The 19,612-nt window shown below is 46.7% G+C and overlaps 1 protein-coding gene across 1 annotated transcript in view; it reads left to right on the top strand.

Annotated features, from left to right (window-relative positions):
• The first annotated feature begins 15,649 nt into the window (after positions 1-15,649).
• Positions 15,650-19,612, top strand: part of FER1L6 (fer-1 like family member 6) — a 95,352-nt gene continuing 91,389 nt past the window's right edge. Inside the window, exon 1 of the mRNA XM_090283390.1 lies at positions 15,650-15,722. Coding sequence (XP_090139516.1) covers positions 15,650-15,722 — 73 coding nt within the window. The remainder of the gene's footprint in view (positions 15,723-19,612) is intronic.

The raw sequence follows: 19,612 nt of genomic DNA, 5'->3' as shown, positions 1-19,612 counted from the left end.
TTCCCAGAGTGGGGAGGTCTGGAGGAGAGTTTCAAAACCATCTTGCTTTGCAATTTTCTCTCTTTTGCACTTCTAAAATAACTCGGAAGCTAAATGAATTGTAAAGGCAATTCCTAAACTTCACTCTAGATCATTACGAAACATCATAACCTGATGTTGATTTTCCAGAGTTGCTTACCAGTTGTATTAGTGACCATTTTGAGTTTTACCAACTCATCTCTTCCCTCCTTTGAGGCTACAAGGGGTAAGGGGCAAGCACAGGAAAGAGGGTCTGCTAAGTGGGGGAGGTGGTTTGTGACTGGGTAATTTCCTAAGGAATTGACTGGAGCTCATCTATTTGGTTCTACTCTTCTGAGGCGTGGCGGTCTTGTCTTTCCTCCCTTGTACATTTCTTTCCACCAGCTCAGCACTTTGTTCAATAAATGTCTGTGGAATGAACCAATGAATGATTTACACGGGCCTAGTATGTGCTAGGGGCTGGGAGACAGCGGTGAATCAACTAGACAGAGTTCCCACCCTAATGGAACTTTTTGTCTAAGGATAGAGGTGAACACTAACAAAAAAAGCAACATAAAATAAAGTTGCAAACTATGATAAGTGATGAGAAGAAAAAGCACTGGGAACCTAGAATCTTGCTGAGCCTGGGGGACAAGGGTCAGGGAAGGCCTTTCTGAAAATGTGATGTTAAGTGACCCTTGAAAGATGGGACTGTTTTAACTGGGCAAGGAGGGTGAGAGAGCATGTGGGTCCCATGCACAGAAGAGAGCATGTGCAGAAACCCAGAGGAGGGAGCAGGTTCCATGTAGGGGGCATTGATTATTGAACGTCTACTGTGTAGCCAGATGGGTCTGACAGTGTCAGGACTAGCTGTGTGACCTCAAGCCTCTTCATCGTTGTAGTAATCACTTTTCCCATCTGTAATGTGTAAGGTTGGGACTCGATGATCTCTGAGGATCTTTGTTCTTACTGGAACCAAATCTACCGTGACCAACGTAGGAGGAGGGATGCACTCCCTCGGAGACCTGCTCTCCATCTCAGAACCCCGAGCCAAGGCTCAATTCTCTGGGGGGGACCTCAAAGTGTTTGCTCAATTGCAGAAAATGACAGCTAATATCCTTGCATACACCTTTGAGCTTCTTATCTGCAGGAAGAATCAACTCAGAAGACAATAGAAGACCCATTATTAACAAAGGAACCAAAAACACAAAGAGACAGAAGCATTCTTCTGATATAAAAAATTCCCCTAAGAGTCAGTCCTCTGCACATTCACTTGTGGTTTATGTAGCTATGACTCAATAAAATATTAACTGCCCAAAGCCAGGATTTATTTTATATTTCCTGCTTTGTCTAAAATATAACTCACTCACATGGGAGCCAGTTAGTCATCATCATTGTAAAGGGCAAAGACATAAGCTACAGTCTGATTAAATTCAAATGCTCAGAATATATCACTCGGCCAGAAGAGCATCTTGTGTCCCCAATAGAATTTTGTTACAGAGGATATTATCAATTTGTCACTCTTCACCAATTTTCTTAGGTAAGAAGTGGAAGCTATTTTTATTCTTACAAAATTGAAGAGCAAGAAGGAGTTTATCCAGGCAAATAAAACAGCAAGTAAAAAAATAAGACAAAACAAAAAACAGGAACTGGTTCTCCTGACTCCCTGCCTAGACCCTAAGAAATTTTACTCTGGGGACATCTAGGATTGAATAAGAGAATAAAAGTAAGTGAATGCGTCAAATGTAAGAGGCAATGATAATTTCTTTCTCATTCACTTCAGAACGAATTCTTCAGCAAGTCTCGGTCACAAAAATATATCCAAAGAAACCGAGAATACTGATTTGAAAGAACATGTGCAAACCTTGTGTTCATTGCAGTGTTATTTACCATCGCCAAGCTATGGAAGCAGCCCAAATGCCATCAGTAGATGAGTGGATAAAAAGTTGTGGTACATTTACACAATGGAATACTACTCAGCCATAAAAAAGAAGGAAATCTCACCCTTTGCAACAGCATACATGGACCTGAGTATTATGCTGAGTGAAATAAGCGAGTCAGAGAAAGACAAGCACCATATGATTTCACTCCTATGTGGAATCTAATAAACAAAATAAACTAACAAACAAAATAGAGACAGGCTCATAGATACAAAGAACGGACTGACAGCTGTCAGAAGGAGGGGCTAGGTGGCTGGGTGAAAAAGGTGAAACAATTAAGCAAAACAAACAAAAAAAAAAACCCCAACAAAACCTCCTAGACAGACAACAGTATGGTGATGACCAGATGCAAAGGGGCAGGGGAGGCAGGAAAGGATAAAAGGGGGACAAATGGTGATGGAAAGAGACTTCCCTTGGGGTGGTGAGCACGCAATACAATACACAGGTGGTGGATTATAGAATTGTGCACCTGAAACCTATATGATTTTCTTAACCAATGTCATTCAATAAAGTCAATGAAAAAGAAAACAGGATGATAGTAAGTTGAAATATGGGGGAAGTAGCAGAGATGAAAGGAGGCTGGAACTGGCCAGTATTTTGGAAGCTGGGGATCTTGAAGGAGGCTGCCTGGTGAAGTACTATGTAACCTGCTCAGTCTTCTCCTGCCAAACATTCTCCCCAAGCCCCTGTGCGGAGCCGGGGGACTGACTGCCTCCCTCCCTCAGTGTCTGCCCCTCCGAGGCTCCTACACCTCCGCCTGGCCCACAGGTGTTAACCTCCTGGCCTTCCCATGAGGTGCCCAATATTCTTTCCTTCCTATAGTGTCATTAAGAAGGGCAAAGGGAAGCGACATAGGGCTGTGTATTATTTTATATTATTTCCTTGGGCTGTCATAACACACGACCATGAACTTGGCAGCTTAAAGCAGTAGAAATGGGTCCGCTCACAGTTCTGGAGGCCAGAAATCTGAACTCAAAGCTCCCTCTGAAGGCTCTAGAGGAGGATCCTTCTTGCCTCTTCCAAGTGTCTGGTGGTCCCTGGTGTTCCTTGGCTGTGGCCACATCACTCCAGCCTCTGTGTCTTCTTCCTTCTCTCTGTAAGGATGCTTGTTCTTGGATTTAGGGTCCACTTGGGTAATCCAGAACAATCTCATCTTGAGATCTTTAACTCAATTACATCTGCAAAATTTTTTTTTCCAAATAAGGGAATATTCAGTTTCCAGAATTTTATATATATCGTCGTCGTCGGCAGCCGTCCGTCTCGAGAGACGATGGTGTAGCTTCTTAAAAGTCTATCTGCACCGCCGAGAATGGCTGTGCAGTCCGACTCAGGAGTGACACGGTATCTGTCTCCTCCCGTGTTGAATCGACATCTTGCGATGACGCTGGAGTGTCCTCTCCAGTGAAGCTAAAGCTACAGAGCCTGGGCAGGGTGATATGGAGGGTCTGCTGTTGCCCATGCAGCAGAACCCCCCTCTCTTCGCAGCTGAAGGGTCCAAGGGAAAGACGGAGTCAATACAGCTTGGCTTCAGGTGCGCCGCAGGAGTTGCCGGTGTTGACTACAACGCCAAACCGCCTTAGGGACTCCGGCTCCGGATTTTCTGTCGGGGTTTACTCCCTTAGCCTTTCCCCTGAAGAGGTATGCCGCAAGGCAGCGGAGGTTTTTTGGAGTCAGAGTTTTCCTTCTCTGATGTGCCCTGACTGGAAGATCGAACCAGCGACACTTAGCTCGCAGGCCGATGCTCAATCCACTGAGCCAAACCAGCCAGGGGCTTTATATATATATATATATTTTTGGTAGAGGGGTGGATGGTGCACCATTCAACCCCCTTACAGGCTGCGGTTTCTGAGACATTTGACCGACGAAAATAACTTCTTTTTATTTTATTCATTTCTGTGCTTTGTAAGCTTGATATCTTTGAAGTAGCATCAGAGCACAAGTCCTAATGAAATGTCACAGTGAGGAGGCAGCAGCCAGAGAGCCTGAGACCACAGGCTCTGAGGTCACGTGGAGGCCTCGGTTCAAATCCCTCTGTGGCTCAGTAACAATGCCTAGCACTGAGGTTGTTGTGGGGCTTAAATAAGATAATACTTGTAAAAGCACCTAGAACTGGACCCAAGTAAAGTGCTTTATAAATGTTAACTGTTACTATAATTATTAAAATGAACAATAAAAATGCATTACAAATGGGTTGGGCACTGTCTCGAGCTAGGGTTCTTTTGTGTCTCGATCTACCTGTGGCCACCCGACTTGGAATAAAACACCTTGGTGGCCCCTCCTCTCTGGACTTGCTCTGAGCTTCTGTATTTGCTGATCAGAGTCTTGGACTCTGGTGGCCAAGCCAAGCAGAAGGTGCAGAATATCAAACAGAGATAGGGAGCTGTGGGGTGAACATGCAGGAAGGGCATTTCCTGGGAGGTGCCACCCCTCGAGATGGGGCGGCCTGATACCCACCCCACTGGGCCACCGCGTTCTAGGCAGGAGCCTTTCTCCTACCAAGACTAGTGCTGGATGCTGTGCCTCTTTCCCTCCTGACCAACCTCAAGTCCAAGAAGTCAGTGAGTGCAAGTGCTTCTGGGCTCGGTCAGGAGCCCTCCCTGGTCAAGGTGAGGCCCATTGCTCTGTGTCTTATTACCGAGTTCTGTCTGCATTCTCGGCTGCAGTCTGGGCTCCCAGATGCCTTTGGTGGGTGGGGTAGGGGGCTGCTCCTCCTCTTGTTCTTAGAGACCTGGGCCATCATGAATGAGGCCCCAAACAGAGCACAGAGCACAGAGCACAGGCTGCTGTGTGGCTGTAGGCAAGTTCCCTAGCCTCTCTGAACTCTGGGAAAATGGGGATTGCACAGTACCTGGCTCTTATTAGGTGCTTGAAAAATTGTGGCTCTGATTGATATGTGTGAGCTAGCACAGAGTGGAGGTCTGCCAGGCCAGAGTTTGATTGCAGCTTACGGCCGTGGGATCTTAGGCAAGCGACTAACCTTTCAGACTTCAACTCCCACGTCTGTAAGAGATCGGAATGTCCATGGTTATTGGGGTGATTAAATGAAAAAAATATGTGTGGAACCTTTAGACCAATGCCTGTCTCATCCCACATGCTTAGAGTGACTGTCCCAGAGCACTTGGAAGACTGACAGTTAAATAATAAAGTGGATGAATATATTGAATAAATTATGCATCATCCAATGAATAACTGTATCCTGGCTCAATCCCAGTGTGGTCTAGATGGAGAAGCATTCTGCCAGCCATGAGGAGACCAGGCTCTGTCCCCACTGTGGCCACTTTTTAGCTGGGTGACTGGGCAAGTTGCCTTTTTTGAGCCTCGCTTGGCTTGTCTGAAGAATAATAGGAGCTATTTTCTCTCATTTGCCAGGAGCTGTTCTAAGTGCCTTACATACATAAACTCACTTCATCCTTGACCTAATCTGTGGAGTAGGTATTATCTGCTACCCATTTCACAGGCGAAGAAATGGAGTCACAGAGAGGTTGTACAGTTTGCTCCCGGTCACGCCGGTCATTAGCAGTATTATGGGGCCAAGGTGAGACCTGAGCCTGTGTCCTACCCAGAATACTTTAGAAACACACCGTCTTCTTTTCCTCACGGGGCTTCTGTCAGGGTCCCACGTATGGCCAAGTGCCCGGGGGAGGGTGAAATACCTTCCTGATAGAACAGGCAGCCACTGTTTACCTCCTCAGGTCTTGGCCGTATCTGGTTTTGCGTAACGTGTGCGGCGCTCATCACCGTACAAATTGGCATTTTAAGCAGATATAGCTATAGACACATCGTGCTTACGTGTAAGTTCAATGTACAGACTTCTTCCGTTCTGAGTTTGCTATAGCAGACCGGGGATCAGTGAGGCCCTCCTCACGGTTTGTGTGGAGTAATCTTCCCTGAGGGACTCCTGAGCCTGAGGCCCAGGACTAGGCACGACCTTGTAACCCTTCTCTTTGGTGTGTCCAAGGTAAGAAAAGACAGAACTGGGGTGCCTCTGCCTATCTGGGACTCTGCACATCTGGACCCTGAGCTGAGGCTGACTCTCCATGGAGAGTTTTCTCTGAAGAATTCAGCAGGACGGAGTGAGCTTCCTCCTCCCATTTGACAGGCTCAAGCTCCAGCTTTGGCAAAAGTAATTTGAGAGGAAACTGAGCAGAGCCCTCAAGAACTTCTTGGCTGAGCGAGGGAGAGAGTTTGTTGGGGTTCTGTCATTTCTGAGGCCCTGTAGATCTCACAGAAAAGGCTCCCCCGGAACAAGCTCTCCTACCAAGCCTCTCCAAAATGCCTTTGGGGTTGGGTCTGATTGCGTGGGCTGATAGAGGAGCCTTCAGGTTTATTTCCTTCTATGAAGGGCATCAGTGAGAACTGGAGGAATGGATTTCTGGTGGGGATTTTTTTGAAAAGAAGTATTGACATCATATCTGGGGTATGGATGATTGGAAGCTGTTTGTAATTGCATTAAGTTGCCTCATTATATTTCAGGTTTTGACTGATTAGAGAGCTTTGTTTGAGTGTTTTAATTAAAGTTTTTACTCTTGGGAGTAATCAACTCAAATGAAGTAGATTTTTCCTCCTCTTGGCTGCAGAAGCCATTAAGGAACTCAGACATGGAAAGGCGATACAATCCTTTGCAGATTATATTTGAAATACCACTTTTTTCCCTGTCAGTATTGAACTACTTTTGCTCTTAACGGATGTGAATTTCCTTCCATTTTTCCTTTTTTAAGTGTACAGAGAAAAGTAATTTGGCTATCATACTTATGCCCTTGGAGCATTTTATGCAATGCTCAAGAGCTTTGAAGGAAAGCTCTGTTGAAGGAGAAAGTTAATTTTTAGATGAATGGGATTTTAAGTGTGTCTTTTATCAGGGAGCCTGGCCTGGGTTGTAAGGGCTCATGCTTGCTGAGGTCTTAGCATTCCTAGCGGGTAAACACAGGATCAATGGACATCCAGATGTCACAGCAATTTCAATAAACAGATATCTGACCTTGATTCCTAATCTGGTTCCTGCTTTAGCCTGGGTCTCAGTTTCCCTATCTGCTGATGAATAGGTGGATTTTGATTAGCAGCTTTCAAATTTAAAAAGTTCATTTATTACTTGAACTCCTCAATAGTGTGGCCTAATCTCTCTAACTCAATTTCTCCTCTTTCAACTGAGACTAATATTGTCTTCACTCAAGGTCATTGTGATCCTTCAGTGAATTATCATATGTAAAGGAATTGAGCACTTAGTAGCATTGAATACACGCTCATTTTTTCTACCCATCTCTTTTCTGCTTCCCAGGATCTTAGTCCTCCTTTAAGATCAAACTAGAGTATCACCTCCTCTGGATGCCTTCCTTGGCTCTTCTTGTCCCAAGTCAGGCATTCTTTCCTCCATTCTCCAAAAGCACTTGGTACCTACCCACAATAGCATTGCTCTTCTGTGCTTATAGCAATGCAACCACACTGTGAGCACCTCTGAGGCTAAGGACCCTGTTAGATTTATCTCTGTGCCCCAGGCCTGTTTGTGCTGGGACGCAAATAGACCCCATGTGGTTTTGTTGAATCATCACCTAAGGGACTGATGTTAGAGAAAAAAACTGACTAGTAAATGGTATTTAGACATGATAAAGAGAAAGAAAAAGGAGGGTGCATTAGAAAAGAGAGTGACTTTAAGAAATGGATGGCGATCAAGCCTGGGGGACACCACTTAACAGAGAACCAATGGTTTATGAGGCCCCAGAGTAAATAATTTCCTTCCTTCACAGCTCCAGGGTAACTGTTAGGGTAAGACTTAGCCACTGGTGTTCTGAGTTATTCTCTTCTCTCATTATGCTCTCCGTCTTGGAATAGCCTTAACTCTTTTCTGTCAGCGACCATACATTTTTAAGAGAGCCAGAGAACGTTCAGTGAATTCTTGTGGCGCTTTCTATAAGAATGTTCTATCTGTCTGTCTATCTCTCCATGTGTCCAATAGTCATTGATCCCTGCTGTATGCCAGGTTATGCTAGACACTGAAGGTATGCACATCAAAGCTCAGCATCTAATAAAGGGGAATGACCACATTATACTGTTATGATCCAGGTGATAAATGCTCCCAGAGATAAGAACTAAGTGCTAGGAAATTCAGAAAGATGAGTGACTTGTTCCTCCTTGCAAAACTGGAGAGCCCATCACATAAAAGAAGGGAGTTGAATTGGGCCTAGAATATAGATTTGGGTATTGATAGGCAGAGACAGGAGAAGTCACCTTCAGTGGAGGGCCTGGAGTGAGAAAGGGCTCATGGGCAAAAGAGTGTGATGGATTCAGGAGGAGCTGTCCATGGGGCGGAAGTACAGTGTTTGGGGAGTCAGGTGCTGGACTGGTGAGCTGAGGCTGTGTTGCGGGGAGCCCTAAGGGACATTCACAGGATGTTGACCCTATTTTTCCCTTAATTCACACATATATAAACAGAATGTTACATCTATTTTTTTATAATTTCTTTTTTCACTGTTGTTCTATTACAGTTGTCCCATGTCCCCCCTGTTGCTCTTCCGTGTCCCGCTCCCCGCCGCCTCTGCCACAGTCAGTGCCCTCCCTGTTGTCCGTGTCTGTGGGTAGAATGTTACATCTTTTATCTCATTTGTTTTTCACAACAGCCCTCTAAGGGAAACATAACTTATACTCCATTTTATAGCTCAAGAAACTGAGGCACAGAAAGGATAAGGATTTGCTCAAGATTATTTAATTAGCAGGTGGCTGAGCTGATACTCAAAGCCAGGACTTTAGATCCTAAAATCTATGCTTTTTAAAAATTTGACATTTTGTTGAATCATGACACACACACACACAATCATAAATGTCTGGCTTGAAAATTTTTACCAAGTAGGTATAGTAAATAGTAATCTCTAAATCAAACTGGGGAAGTCTGACATCTTCTCAATACTACTCTTTCTCATTCATGAGCATGGAATATGACTCCATTTATCTTATTTTCTAATTTTGAGTGTAGAGGTCTTGCTCATATTTCTTAGAATTATTCTTAAGTTTTTGAACTTTTTAATGTTGTTATATCACCTTTAATTACAATTTTACTTTATAATTCTTTTTAAAATATATTCTGGGAAGTCCTTTTTAAAAAGACTTTATTTAGTTATTTTTTGAGAGACAGAAAGAGAGGGAGAAAGAAAGGGAGAGCAATGTGTGAGAGAGACACTGACCTGTAGCCTCTTGTACACCCGCAGTTGGGGACCTTCCCACAACCCAGGCATGTACCCTGACAGGGAATAGAACCAGCGACTTCTTGGTTTACAGGCCAGTGCTCAATCCACTGAGCCACACTAGCCAGGCTGTAATTCTATTTTTGATATAGAGATGTACAGTTGAATTTTGTATATTGACCTGTGTCTTGCTAAATTCACTTATTAATTCCAATAGTCAAACTATATTGAACTGATACTGTGTTGAGTAGAAAGAGTGATAGTGCACATCTTTGTCTCCCTTTTTTTAATCGTAGGGGGAAGTCTTTCAATATTTACTATTGATATCTATGAACTCTATAGGGATTTTATAGATATTCTTTCTCATATTAAGGAAGTTCTCTGCTCTTCCGTCGGCAGAATGGAGACTAGTTTGCAGGAAGGTGAGAGGATGGATGCAGAAAGACCAGTTAGGTTCTGAGCTGGAACAGGAGCTGTGTGGATGCAGAGGAGGCATTAAACCAGAACACGGGAGACATATTCTGGGGTCTCTATTTCTTCAGTGCTTCTTACTTGACCACTGCTCACCTCACAAAAGTCTTGAAAGAGAAAAGAGCACTAAAAGTTGCCAAGGCTCTCTTTCCCTGGGTATCCCAAAAAGTGTTAGTATATTTGATGTTTTGTCATAAAGGTGTGATCAAATTAATTTGGAAAATATGAATACTGTATTATCCTCTTAGAGTCACAGTGGACATCAGCCCAATAAAGGCTCGAAAACATACGGTAACAACATCCACTTACCTCACCGAGGTAGCAGATTCCAACAGGCAGTGGGCGAGAACAAACTGGTTCCCATGAGATTGGGAGTCACTTATCAGTGCATTGTCTGGGACATTGTGAACTCAGGTCCTCCAGGGTTGGGCTGAGCCTATGCATAAGTAGAAAAGTCAACCAATTCTTTGGCTTGTTTCCCGGGATGGAGATTTTAAATGGAAGAGAAGTTGGGGTTAGACAATAAATTTCACTCAGCCTACTAAAATATATCCACCAAGGATTCTGAATTTCCTAAATGTCATTGTTCCTTTTGGTTATAAAGTTATCTTTTGAGCTTTCTTTAAAGAATATAAACCTCTTTGAGAAGGCAGCTCATTGTTGCTGATTACTTAACCTCAGGGGTTTGCAACCCTGCTGCAAATTAGTATCACCTCGGGAATTTGAAAAAGTACTGAGTCTTAGCCCCATGACTGAACAATGAAATCAGACTCTCTGGGATGGGGCCTGGCCACGGTGTGGGGACAGTTTAGAAAGCTCCCCAATATGAGTCTGATGTGCAGGAAAGGTTGAGCATCCTTGCCCTAAAGCAGTGATTCTCAACCTGTGGGTTGCAACCCCTTTGGGGGTCGAATGACCTTTTCACAGGGGTCACCAAAGACCATCGGAAAATACATATATAATTACATATTGTTTTTGTGATGCATCACTATGCTTTAATTATGTTCAATTTGTAACAATGAAAATACATCCTGCATATCAGATATTTACATTACGATTCATAACAGTAGCAAAATTACAGTTATGAAGTAGCAACGAAAATAATTTTATGGTTGGGGGTCACCACAACATGAGGAACTGTATTAAAGGGTCGCGGCATCAGGAAGGTTGAGAACCACTGCCCTAAAGAAATAGCATTCTGAACAGGTAAGTTGTAATAGGGAGATCACAGGGAGAAAGGAAGAAAAGTTTCAGAGTCTTGACAAAGGCAGGATGTCACACAGATGTTTATTTTAGCATTCTTCTGTCAAAACCCACATTATAGCTGTTCCTGTGTTCAGTGGTTTGCCTTTAATGAATATATCCCAGCCTTAGAAGTAAGATAAATACGCAGATGGGATATTTCCAAGAAGGTATTTCCCAGAAGGCATTTGGGAACTTATCCAAGGCTCTTTAGAGACCTTAGAATGGTGGTAAAGCTTGGTTTTGTTTGGCTCTTAGAATAGACCTGTTACATGCAAATTTACTTTTTGGATAAAGAAATTTTATTAAATATATAATTAAACATAATTTACTTTTTTAAAAGTTATAAAAGTTTTCACCTGAATAATTCACAAATTGTCCAAAAAATTTTTTTTAAGTATTCAGGATTATGACTCTGGGTTTCGAGGATGCAGTACACAGGTCACCTGTATGCTGCATCCTCTTAGCTGGGAAGGAGAACAGCAAGGGCCAGGACAGGCCACACCATGGACACAGTTAGCTTGGTGGTCTGCCCTTTGCTTCTGTTCCCCACTGAAGGTAGACAAGGTGAGCCCAGCAGGGGAATTTGGTGACACAGTGGAAAACCATGTGAAGACGCGGCTTGCAAGCTATTTCCTAATCCAGGCTCCACTGAGCTATGAACATGACATTGAATTAGCTCTTCATAGGGCTCTTTACGGTTCAGCATGAGGGCTCAGTGAAGTCATGTATATAACATCCCAGGGAGCAGAGGAGCCTGGAGCTGAGAGAAGTCCCATGGCCAGCCCCGTGACCGAGTTAGACAGTGTGTAGGTGAGACCCACACCCCAGTTGTCCAGCTCAGCTTTCTGGGTGCCAGGCAGTGGGGGCCCTGGGCTTCAACATGGAGTGTCACCACCTCGAACAGATGTGCTGGAGCAAGTCTAACACGTGCGCTGTTTAATATTCTTATTGTTTGGATACAGATATCGGAGTCATGGTAGCTTTCACCCTGAGGAGACCAGGTTGGTATGGGGGTTTTTGTGTGTCTCTTGACTTCTCTTGGGGTGGCCCTGGGAGGAGATTCAATAGGTCCTAAGCCAGAGTCTCAGTCATTTTGTGAAGGGGGAGGGTTCCCATGCTGGAATCCTGGGCAGACTAGAGACGGGTGTCATGGTGCCTGCCCTGGACACGTACCAGGTAAGTCTTCCTGATGTACTCGCTGTTACCAACATCTGGGCTGGCAACCCCTGACAACCTCTCATTTGTAAAAATGGTTAATAACAAAATCTGCCTGGTGATATGTCGTGGGAAGCCTAGGAGCCAATGTGTGTGAAATGGTGTTCCTGGCACACAGTGCTTTTCCATACATTTGTTAAAAAATTTTACATGCATTCAGGGAAATATTCTAACTCACCTTGTCATCAACATTGCGGTAATTGGTAGCATTTTACAAGCATTGTTTCCAGTTTTAATGTCACCCTGTGAATTGGGTGAGAAGTGTCCTTGTGTCACATGTGAATGCAACATGCTCATCCAGCCCCTAAATCCTGGCAGATTAAAGCTGGCCCCTGAGTTGAGTCTGTGTCACCGATTTACCTAGCCCGCCAGTAGCACAGTCGTTCTGGGCTGGCGAGCCCTGTGTCCTCTCTGCTGTGAACGTCACGGGGCTGAGGAGGAGAAATCACTTCTTGTCAAGAAGGTTTTCATGCCGAGAGTCAGGCCGAGAGCGCTCTCGATGATGGACCCAGGGGTTCGGGCCAACAGCCCTGTGTGTGTGGGAAACAAACATCAGCCCACCCGAGAAAGCTGAGCCAGATGGAAATCCTTTGGGCAGTTCTGAAGGATTTCTCTGGTTCCTCTGCAGGGGGCCTGAGCTGTGCCCAGACTGACCTTCTAGGGACCTGTCTTCTCCAAAGCAATTACAAATCTCTGGAAGTGTCTCCAGACATCAGTATCTTTCCAGCTTCCTCAGTGCCTCTAATGGACGGCGGGGCCAAGAGCTCTGGGTTTCAGGGGGGCGGTCGTGCCTGTCTCTAAGAGACAGGACACCTCTCCCACCCCTCCTGCCACGGCTGCAATTTGGGGCATGCCCCAACACCTCAGTCACCAGCTGCCCAGTGGGAGATTCGGAATGCTCAGGCCATTGATGATGAAGATGTTCCTAAAGGGACCTAATGTCTCCGTCTGATAGATGCTGCCATTTATTAGAAGCAGTTTCCTATTTGAGGATGAAAGTAACTCAGCCTTTACAAGCAGTCCATGGGGACCATTGGCCAAGTTCCCAGGAACATCAGATTCTGCCTGTGTGAAACGGTCATGGCAGTGAGCCCCTGGGGACCCACAGGGGGCAATTCAGGGTTTGGAATGTATGGGCCTTGGGCCCTCGGCCCGGTAAATTTCCTTTGAAAACAGCATAGCAAGAACTATCATTTGAAATTTCCTTTATGACATTTCAGAAAAACACACACCTTGTGTGTGTTTCTGAGATTCCTGGGAGACTTGGATTAATGTTCTTATCACCAGATGATGGAAAATCAAAGGGGAAAAATGCTATTCCAAGAAGGGTAATTTTTTTTTTTTTTTTTTTTTTTAGCACTTTCTATATACCAGGCACTGTCCTGGGTGCTTTGCTTACTTCATCTCATTTTATTCTCACAACAGTTCTGTAAAGCAGGTACTTTACTATTACCTTCACTGTACCCATGGGGAAACTGAGGTTCAGAGAGGCAGTGACTTGCCCAATCCATCCACATCTGGGTGGTTCAAGAGACCATTTTTTTCTATTCTTCTGTATCTGAAGGTCCTGAAGGGCCCCTAAGTTACCCTCTTTCTGATGTCTGTCCTCTTCACAATCTCCTTTACCAGTGGTCCTCAGGCCTCTGCTTGCATGCCTCCAAGGACAGAGAACTCACTCCCACCCACTGCACTTCATTTCACTCTTCAGACAGCACCATAGTGGAGGGGTCCTTAATTGCTCATCTGGATCAAGGCAGAACATAAACAGAATGAATAAACAAATAGGTGAATAAATGAATAAGTGGACATGTGTGTCTCCTAGTAGCTTCTGCTCATTGATTCTGATCCTATCCCTTAGAATACTAATAAGAATAAATATTGTTTACTGACCAACCAGTATGTGCCAGTTACCATACAAAATACTTTACATTTGTTGCCCCGTTTTACACACGAGGAACCTGACTGAAGTTGAGTGACGTTAAGTGACTGGTTCAAGGTTGCGAAGATAGTGCTGGGGTTGGAATCCAGGCAGTCCCCGATCCTAGCCTCTGCACTCTACCCGTCCCAAGTCCCAAACATGTAAGCAGAACGGGAAACTCTGCCGGTCGGGCCCAGCCCTCTTCTCGCATCGCTCCAGGATGGGAGAGGTAGAGGCGGAGAGGGTCAGGGCCTTTGCTGCTCTGCCCTCCCCTCTCCTCCACGGCTTCCCTGCTCTTCTGCCTCCTTCCTCCACGGCTGCCCACCAGCCTATCTGACTCAAGGCCAGGCCTTTTCCTCTGGACTGTGACTTCCCATCCCTCCACGCAGAGCTGGCTGCTCCTTGTTCAGGCTCTCAGCCCCAGGAGGGGATTCTCTCGGGAGGCCAGCAGAGTGTCGGGATGCTTTTGTTGTCTGTTAGACACAGCGGACTAGGGCCTCTTCCAGAGATGGGAAGGAGGCCCCCAAACAGCTTCCCACTCAGGGCTAATGATAACAATAATAACAGTAGCTCACATTTGGGTCACATACCACGTGTCAGCATAGGTGTACTTACGGTATGACCTCAGTGGTTCCAGCACCTCTTGATCTTGGAAATGACCTGAGAGCCTGGCTCTGAAGAGGGTATTCATGCTGCTCACGGGAATCAGCAGGCTAAGGGCCACCAGGCTAGAGCCTGGGCTCTGAAATCAGACAGACCTGGGTTCCTGCAGTAGCTCTGACACTTAGGAGCTGTGTGACCTTAGAAACATTACTTGCCCTCTCTGTGCCTCAGTTCCTCATCTGTAAGACAGGTAGGAGAAGTTTGCTGTATTGACATCGTGATTAAATGTTGTCATTTGTTTTGTGTGCATGGCCCAGGTGAGTGAAGAGAATTGGAGCAGTGCCAGCTAGTGCTGTTAGCATTAGGGTTATGCCTCAGTGAAGTGCAATTTCCTTCTTTTCTTTTCCCTCCCTCCCTCTTCCTTCCTTCCTTCTTTCCTCCTTCCCTCCCTCCCTCCCTCCCTCCCTCCCTCCCTCTCTCTCTCTTTCTCTCTCTCTTTCTTTCTTTCTTTCTTTCTTTCTTCCTTCCTTCCTTTCTTTCTCTTCCTTCCTTCCTTCCTTCCTTCCTTCCTTCCTTCCTTCCTTCCTTCCTTCCTTTCCCTTCCTTCCTTCCTTCCTTCCTTCCTTCCTTCCTTCCTTCCTTCCTTTCCCTTCCTTCCTTCCTTCCTTCCTTCCTTCCTTCCTTTCCTTTTTTCTTTCTTTCCTTCCTTCCTTCCTTCCTTCCTTCCTTCCTTTCTTTCTTTTCTTTCTTTCCTTTCTTCCTTCCTTCCTTCCTTCCTTCCTTCCTTCCTTCCTTCCTTCCTTTCTTTCTTTCTTTCTTTTCTTTCTTTCCTTCCTTCCTTCCTTCCTACTTACTGTTCCTGTTCAGGTGGGGTTTCTGTGGTTTCCGCACCAGTAGAACTGCCTGGATCCCATGTTGGGTGACCCTAACACTTGTGTCTTGATCCCCACCCTGGGTAGATGAGGAGGCTGGTCCGCTTGCAGGAGAACTCTGTGTGTGTGCACATGTGTTTATTTTCTCCTAACATTTAAATGACTCAAAGTTACTATGACTGTGTTTAAATTTTTCTTCTTCTTTTCAGAAAGGGGATGTTTGGGAAGCTGAAGAAGAAGAAGAACAAAGCAGAGAAGGGGCTGTTCCTAGCCAACAAGGCTGCTCAAGGTGAGGCTTTTGTGGGGGGGACCGATCGCTACCTTGGGGCCTGTGGGCCTCACAGAGCTGCAGAGTGGACCCCTCTTTGGCTGAGAATGCAGTTCACTCTCCTTAGGAGTGCGGCAGGAAACGTGCTGCCTGCTGGGCCTTCAACCCTGCCCATCACAGGTAGGGGCCCAAGGCAAGCCCCTCGCCCGGGATACCTGGTCAGCTGGTCATTGGACCCGATGAGTGGTGGACAGCTGCTGGGCTGGGGAAGGGACCCACAAAGAAGCAGCAACGGGACTGAAGCTCCTGCTTCTGTTCTGACACGCTCGGTGTCCCAGGATGTGTCTGTCCCTCAGCGGCTCCGAGTGGGCTCCTCCCTTTGTCAGGGACACGACATGGGCTGCTGGGTTGACCTCCGCAGCCGGATAGAGGGCCGGGTGAGGCTTTGAAAAAGCGTGAGCAGCTGCTGTGGGGCGGCGCTGTGTCCGTCGTCTCACTGACCTCCCCCGTCCCCTTTCCGGTAGGTGTCCGTGTCCCAGTTTTACAAAGGAGCTGACAGAGATGCAGAGAGAGAGTGAAGTACGGGGAAGGCCGGCTGCAGGAACTTGCAGGGCCCGGTGACGAACAAAAGGCAAAGCCGTTGTTAATACTTTATTAAGACTTTCTAGATGGTGACAGCAGAGCATTACGCCAAGTTCGACGAGGTCCTTTTCATCATAGGACCCTGTGTGGCTGCCTGGACCCATGAAGCCTGCCTCCCTGGCAGGCGCAGTACCAGGACGCAACCAGGGAGGGAGGGAAGTCCAGGCTGGCCGGCCTTCTGCCCTTAGAAGGGGCTACTTCCTCCTCCTACCAAGCAAAGCGCGAGTTACGGTGTGAACCCTGCCGGCTCAGGGCAGGCCGGCATCCCACTGACATTCACGTTTAGTGAATCAAGTAGGAATAACTGTTTCCATCGGACAGGTCTGAGGTGGCCCTGGGCGACTTCTGCGGGTGGCCCTGACAGCAGCAAGTTCAAGGCTAGCTTTGTGGGCTATTCCTAAACCAAAATGGTGCAGTAGATCTGCTTTGTTTTTACCCCTCTCATCGTCTTGGGTTGGGGGGCTCCTTCACCCTTCACTGCCGTTCACTGCAGGTTTCCTGTAGCTTTTGTCCCACCTAATCTGTCAGTAAAATAATATGAAAGCTATTCGTACTAAAGTATTGATGATAATGAGTCAGAGTCACCTGGGGTGGGATGGGAGAGGCATTACATTTTAAGAGGGGACAAGGCTTAACGTTTCAAAGAAGTACTTGTCTACTCAGTCCAATGAAAGGTATCAAGGAGTGGCAGAAAAGGCTTGGGGTCTTTCCTGGTGCCCGTGAAATTACGGCACTGGTAGGTCCTGGGGACACGTGCTTGAATAAGGCACAGTCCCTTCCTTCAAGGACATTATGAAAGGTGATATTTATGACATATTCAGTAAGACCCTGATGCTTTCTACTTGACATGTGTCATTCGTTACTCTAAAACGCAGCTTCCTCTGCTACTGAGGTTCAGAGAGGGTGAATGGCTTGCCCAAAGCTACACAGCTAATAAGTGAAGAAGCTGCCTCCTGAGCCTAAGTTAGTCTCACACCAGAGCCTGGGCTTTCCTGTCCCCTCCGGTGAGGAGCCGTCGCTGTGCAGGGGAGGAAGGAGCACGCTGGCCGAGATTTAGGGTGGTCAGCCACAGGTGTTTTGGAGGAGTGGCTCCTGTGGCTCATTCTAATTAGAGTCTTCAGCCCACAAAGCAAACAGGGGCCAAGGGAACCAGCCCCCTCCTGGAAAGTAAACAGAACCCACCCTGCTGGCCAGGGGCCGCCCTGCAGGAGACTGACAAAACAAAGTCCACAGAACTGAGTACACATTGGTCTTTCCTTGTTGGCCTGGCCTGGGAAGTTAAGACTTTTATGGGTGAAATGTTTCAAGATTCTCAAAGTCCGTGGCTATTATTTTTGTATATTTTGAGGCATACTGGCTATGCCTTAACTTTCTAAAATTCCAGTTACCTTAACTCCTCCGTTTATTAGTTGCCCAACCAAGAGTTATTGGGTACCTCCCATGATCACCCATCCATTCATTCATCAGCTCAGCAGATAGTAATGGAATGTCCGCTGAGAGCTGGGCGCTCTGCTAGGTTCTGGGTGTGTAATGGTGAACGTTGGGTAGTTTAGAGGGGGGACAGCTCTGCGTAGGACTCTTCTGTTCGCCCCTCCAGACCTTTCCTGCACCCTTCTCCACCTGGTCTCTGTCCCAGGGGGCTAACTTCTGTGGATGCATGAGCCAGGTCCCTTCCCAGGGGGTCTGAGAGAGGGAGGATGGGGAGGTCCTGATGGGTGGCCCTCATGAAGGATGGTTGCTGCTCCTGGTGGGGAAGCTGATGGAACCTGGCTTCTCCTTCTAGGTCCTGGTAGCTGGTCTCTCTGCTCATTCTGGGGGGCCTCCGAGTGGTAACAGCTTGGCTGCTGTGAGCCCCTGAGAGGTGCACAGCCCTCTGTGGTTTCCCCACGCCAACACCTTTGTAAAGCAAGCCCTCCCCTCAGGTGCTCCTGTTCTGGATGGGCTCTCTGCTATCTCTCGGGGCACTGATGAGGGAACTGCGTTGCAAGTTGAGAAAAGTAGCGCCAAGAAACTAGACAGTGTGCTGCACCAGAGACTGCTGGGTAATCTTTCAGGGCAGTCAGAGAGGGCGAGAAGATGGCAGGACCTCAGTAAATGAATGAATGCATGCATGCCAGCTCGAGAAGGGCTGCCTGCCTTTCTGCCTCCGGGTCTGAGTCACCCTCCACACGCGGTGGAGAGGGAGGGGTCCCCGTGTTGTTACACCTTCCATCCTTGGCATCTAGCCCTGCACAATTTCTGGCGTATGGAAGGTACGTAAGCATGTCCACGGCTTACATTCAGTCCTCATCCTTGGGGCCTTCATCTCCAAGTAGGGGAGAAAGGCTGAATTTTCTCTTGCTGCTACGGGAGAGCAGCCAAGTGCTGGCCTTTTTTTCTGGCCTCGCTGCAGGCCGGTTTGTCTTTTGTTTCCCCAGCAGAGAGGAGTCCAAGGTGACGGCGTTCGCTCAGGCACCCTTTCTGTAACTACCCAGCCCCTGCAAAGGCCTGTGCCTGCTGGCTCCTCTCACACAGGGGATGCATCGTTCCCCCTGTTATCCGGCTCAGCCCTCTTCTCCTTGGTTGCTGATGAAAATCGGAGAACCAGAATGCTTTAAAACTGGAAGATGTTTAGAGACGATTCATTGGACAGGCTGATGGGCCCATGGAGCCGGGGTTCTGAGCAATAGCTCCGTGGGCATCTGAAGAGGGTGGTGGCGAGGCCCCGTGGGAGGCTTCCTGCTGGTAGTGTCACTCAGCCCCCCGGCATGTAGAACAGTTTGGTATACATGGACTTGTGTTAGATATTGAAGTTTGGTCTAAAATTACACATATGAAAGGGTTATGTTGCTTTTCACAGCTTCAAGACCACTTTTCTTATCTAATCCTTTCATTTTACAGGCAAGGGGGGAAAAGCCAAGAAATTCCGAGTGACCTACCCAAGTCACCCAACTTGAAATCCACACAATGAAAACACCCAGGTACCTGGCCGGTACTGTGCTAGGGGCTAGTCATATTTTTTAAATTTTCTGAATAGCCCTGCGGGGTAGAGAGCACTAGCTTTGCCTTGCTTTATAGATGAGGAAAACGAGGCTGAAAGAAGTTAAGTAACCTGCCCCAAATCTTACAGCCAGAAAGTGAATGAGCTGGGATTTGAACCCAGACCTTTGGAGTCAGGTCTTTGAACTACACCACGCAGAGTCTCTTTGTGTAGGAGAGTGTCCCATCCACTTTTTAGTTTTTGCCAAAACCCTGGCTAACAGGTGGTTCTCAAGATTTGCTACACAGTA

Source organism: Furipterus horrens, unplaced genomic scaffold (genome assembly GCF_987537825.1).
Source record: "Furipterus horrens unplaced genomic scaffold, mFurHor1.1.pri manual_scaffold_7, whole genome shotgun sequence".
Lineage (NCBI taxonomy): Eukaryota > Metazoa > Chordata > Mammalia > Chiroptera > Furipteridae > Furipterus > Furipterus horrens.
This window is presented reverse-complemented; position numbering and strand designations above follow the sequence as displayed.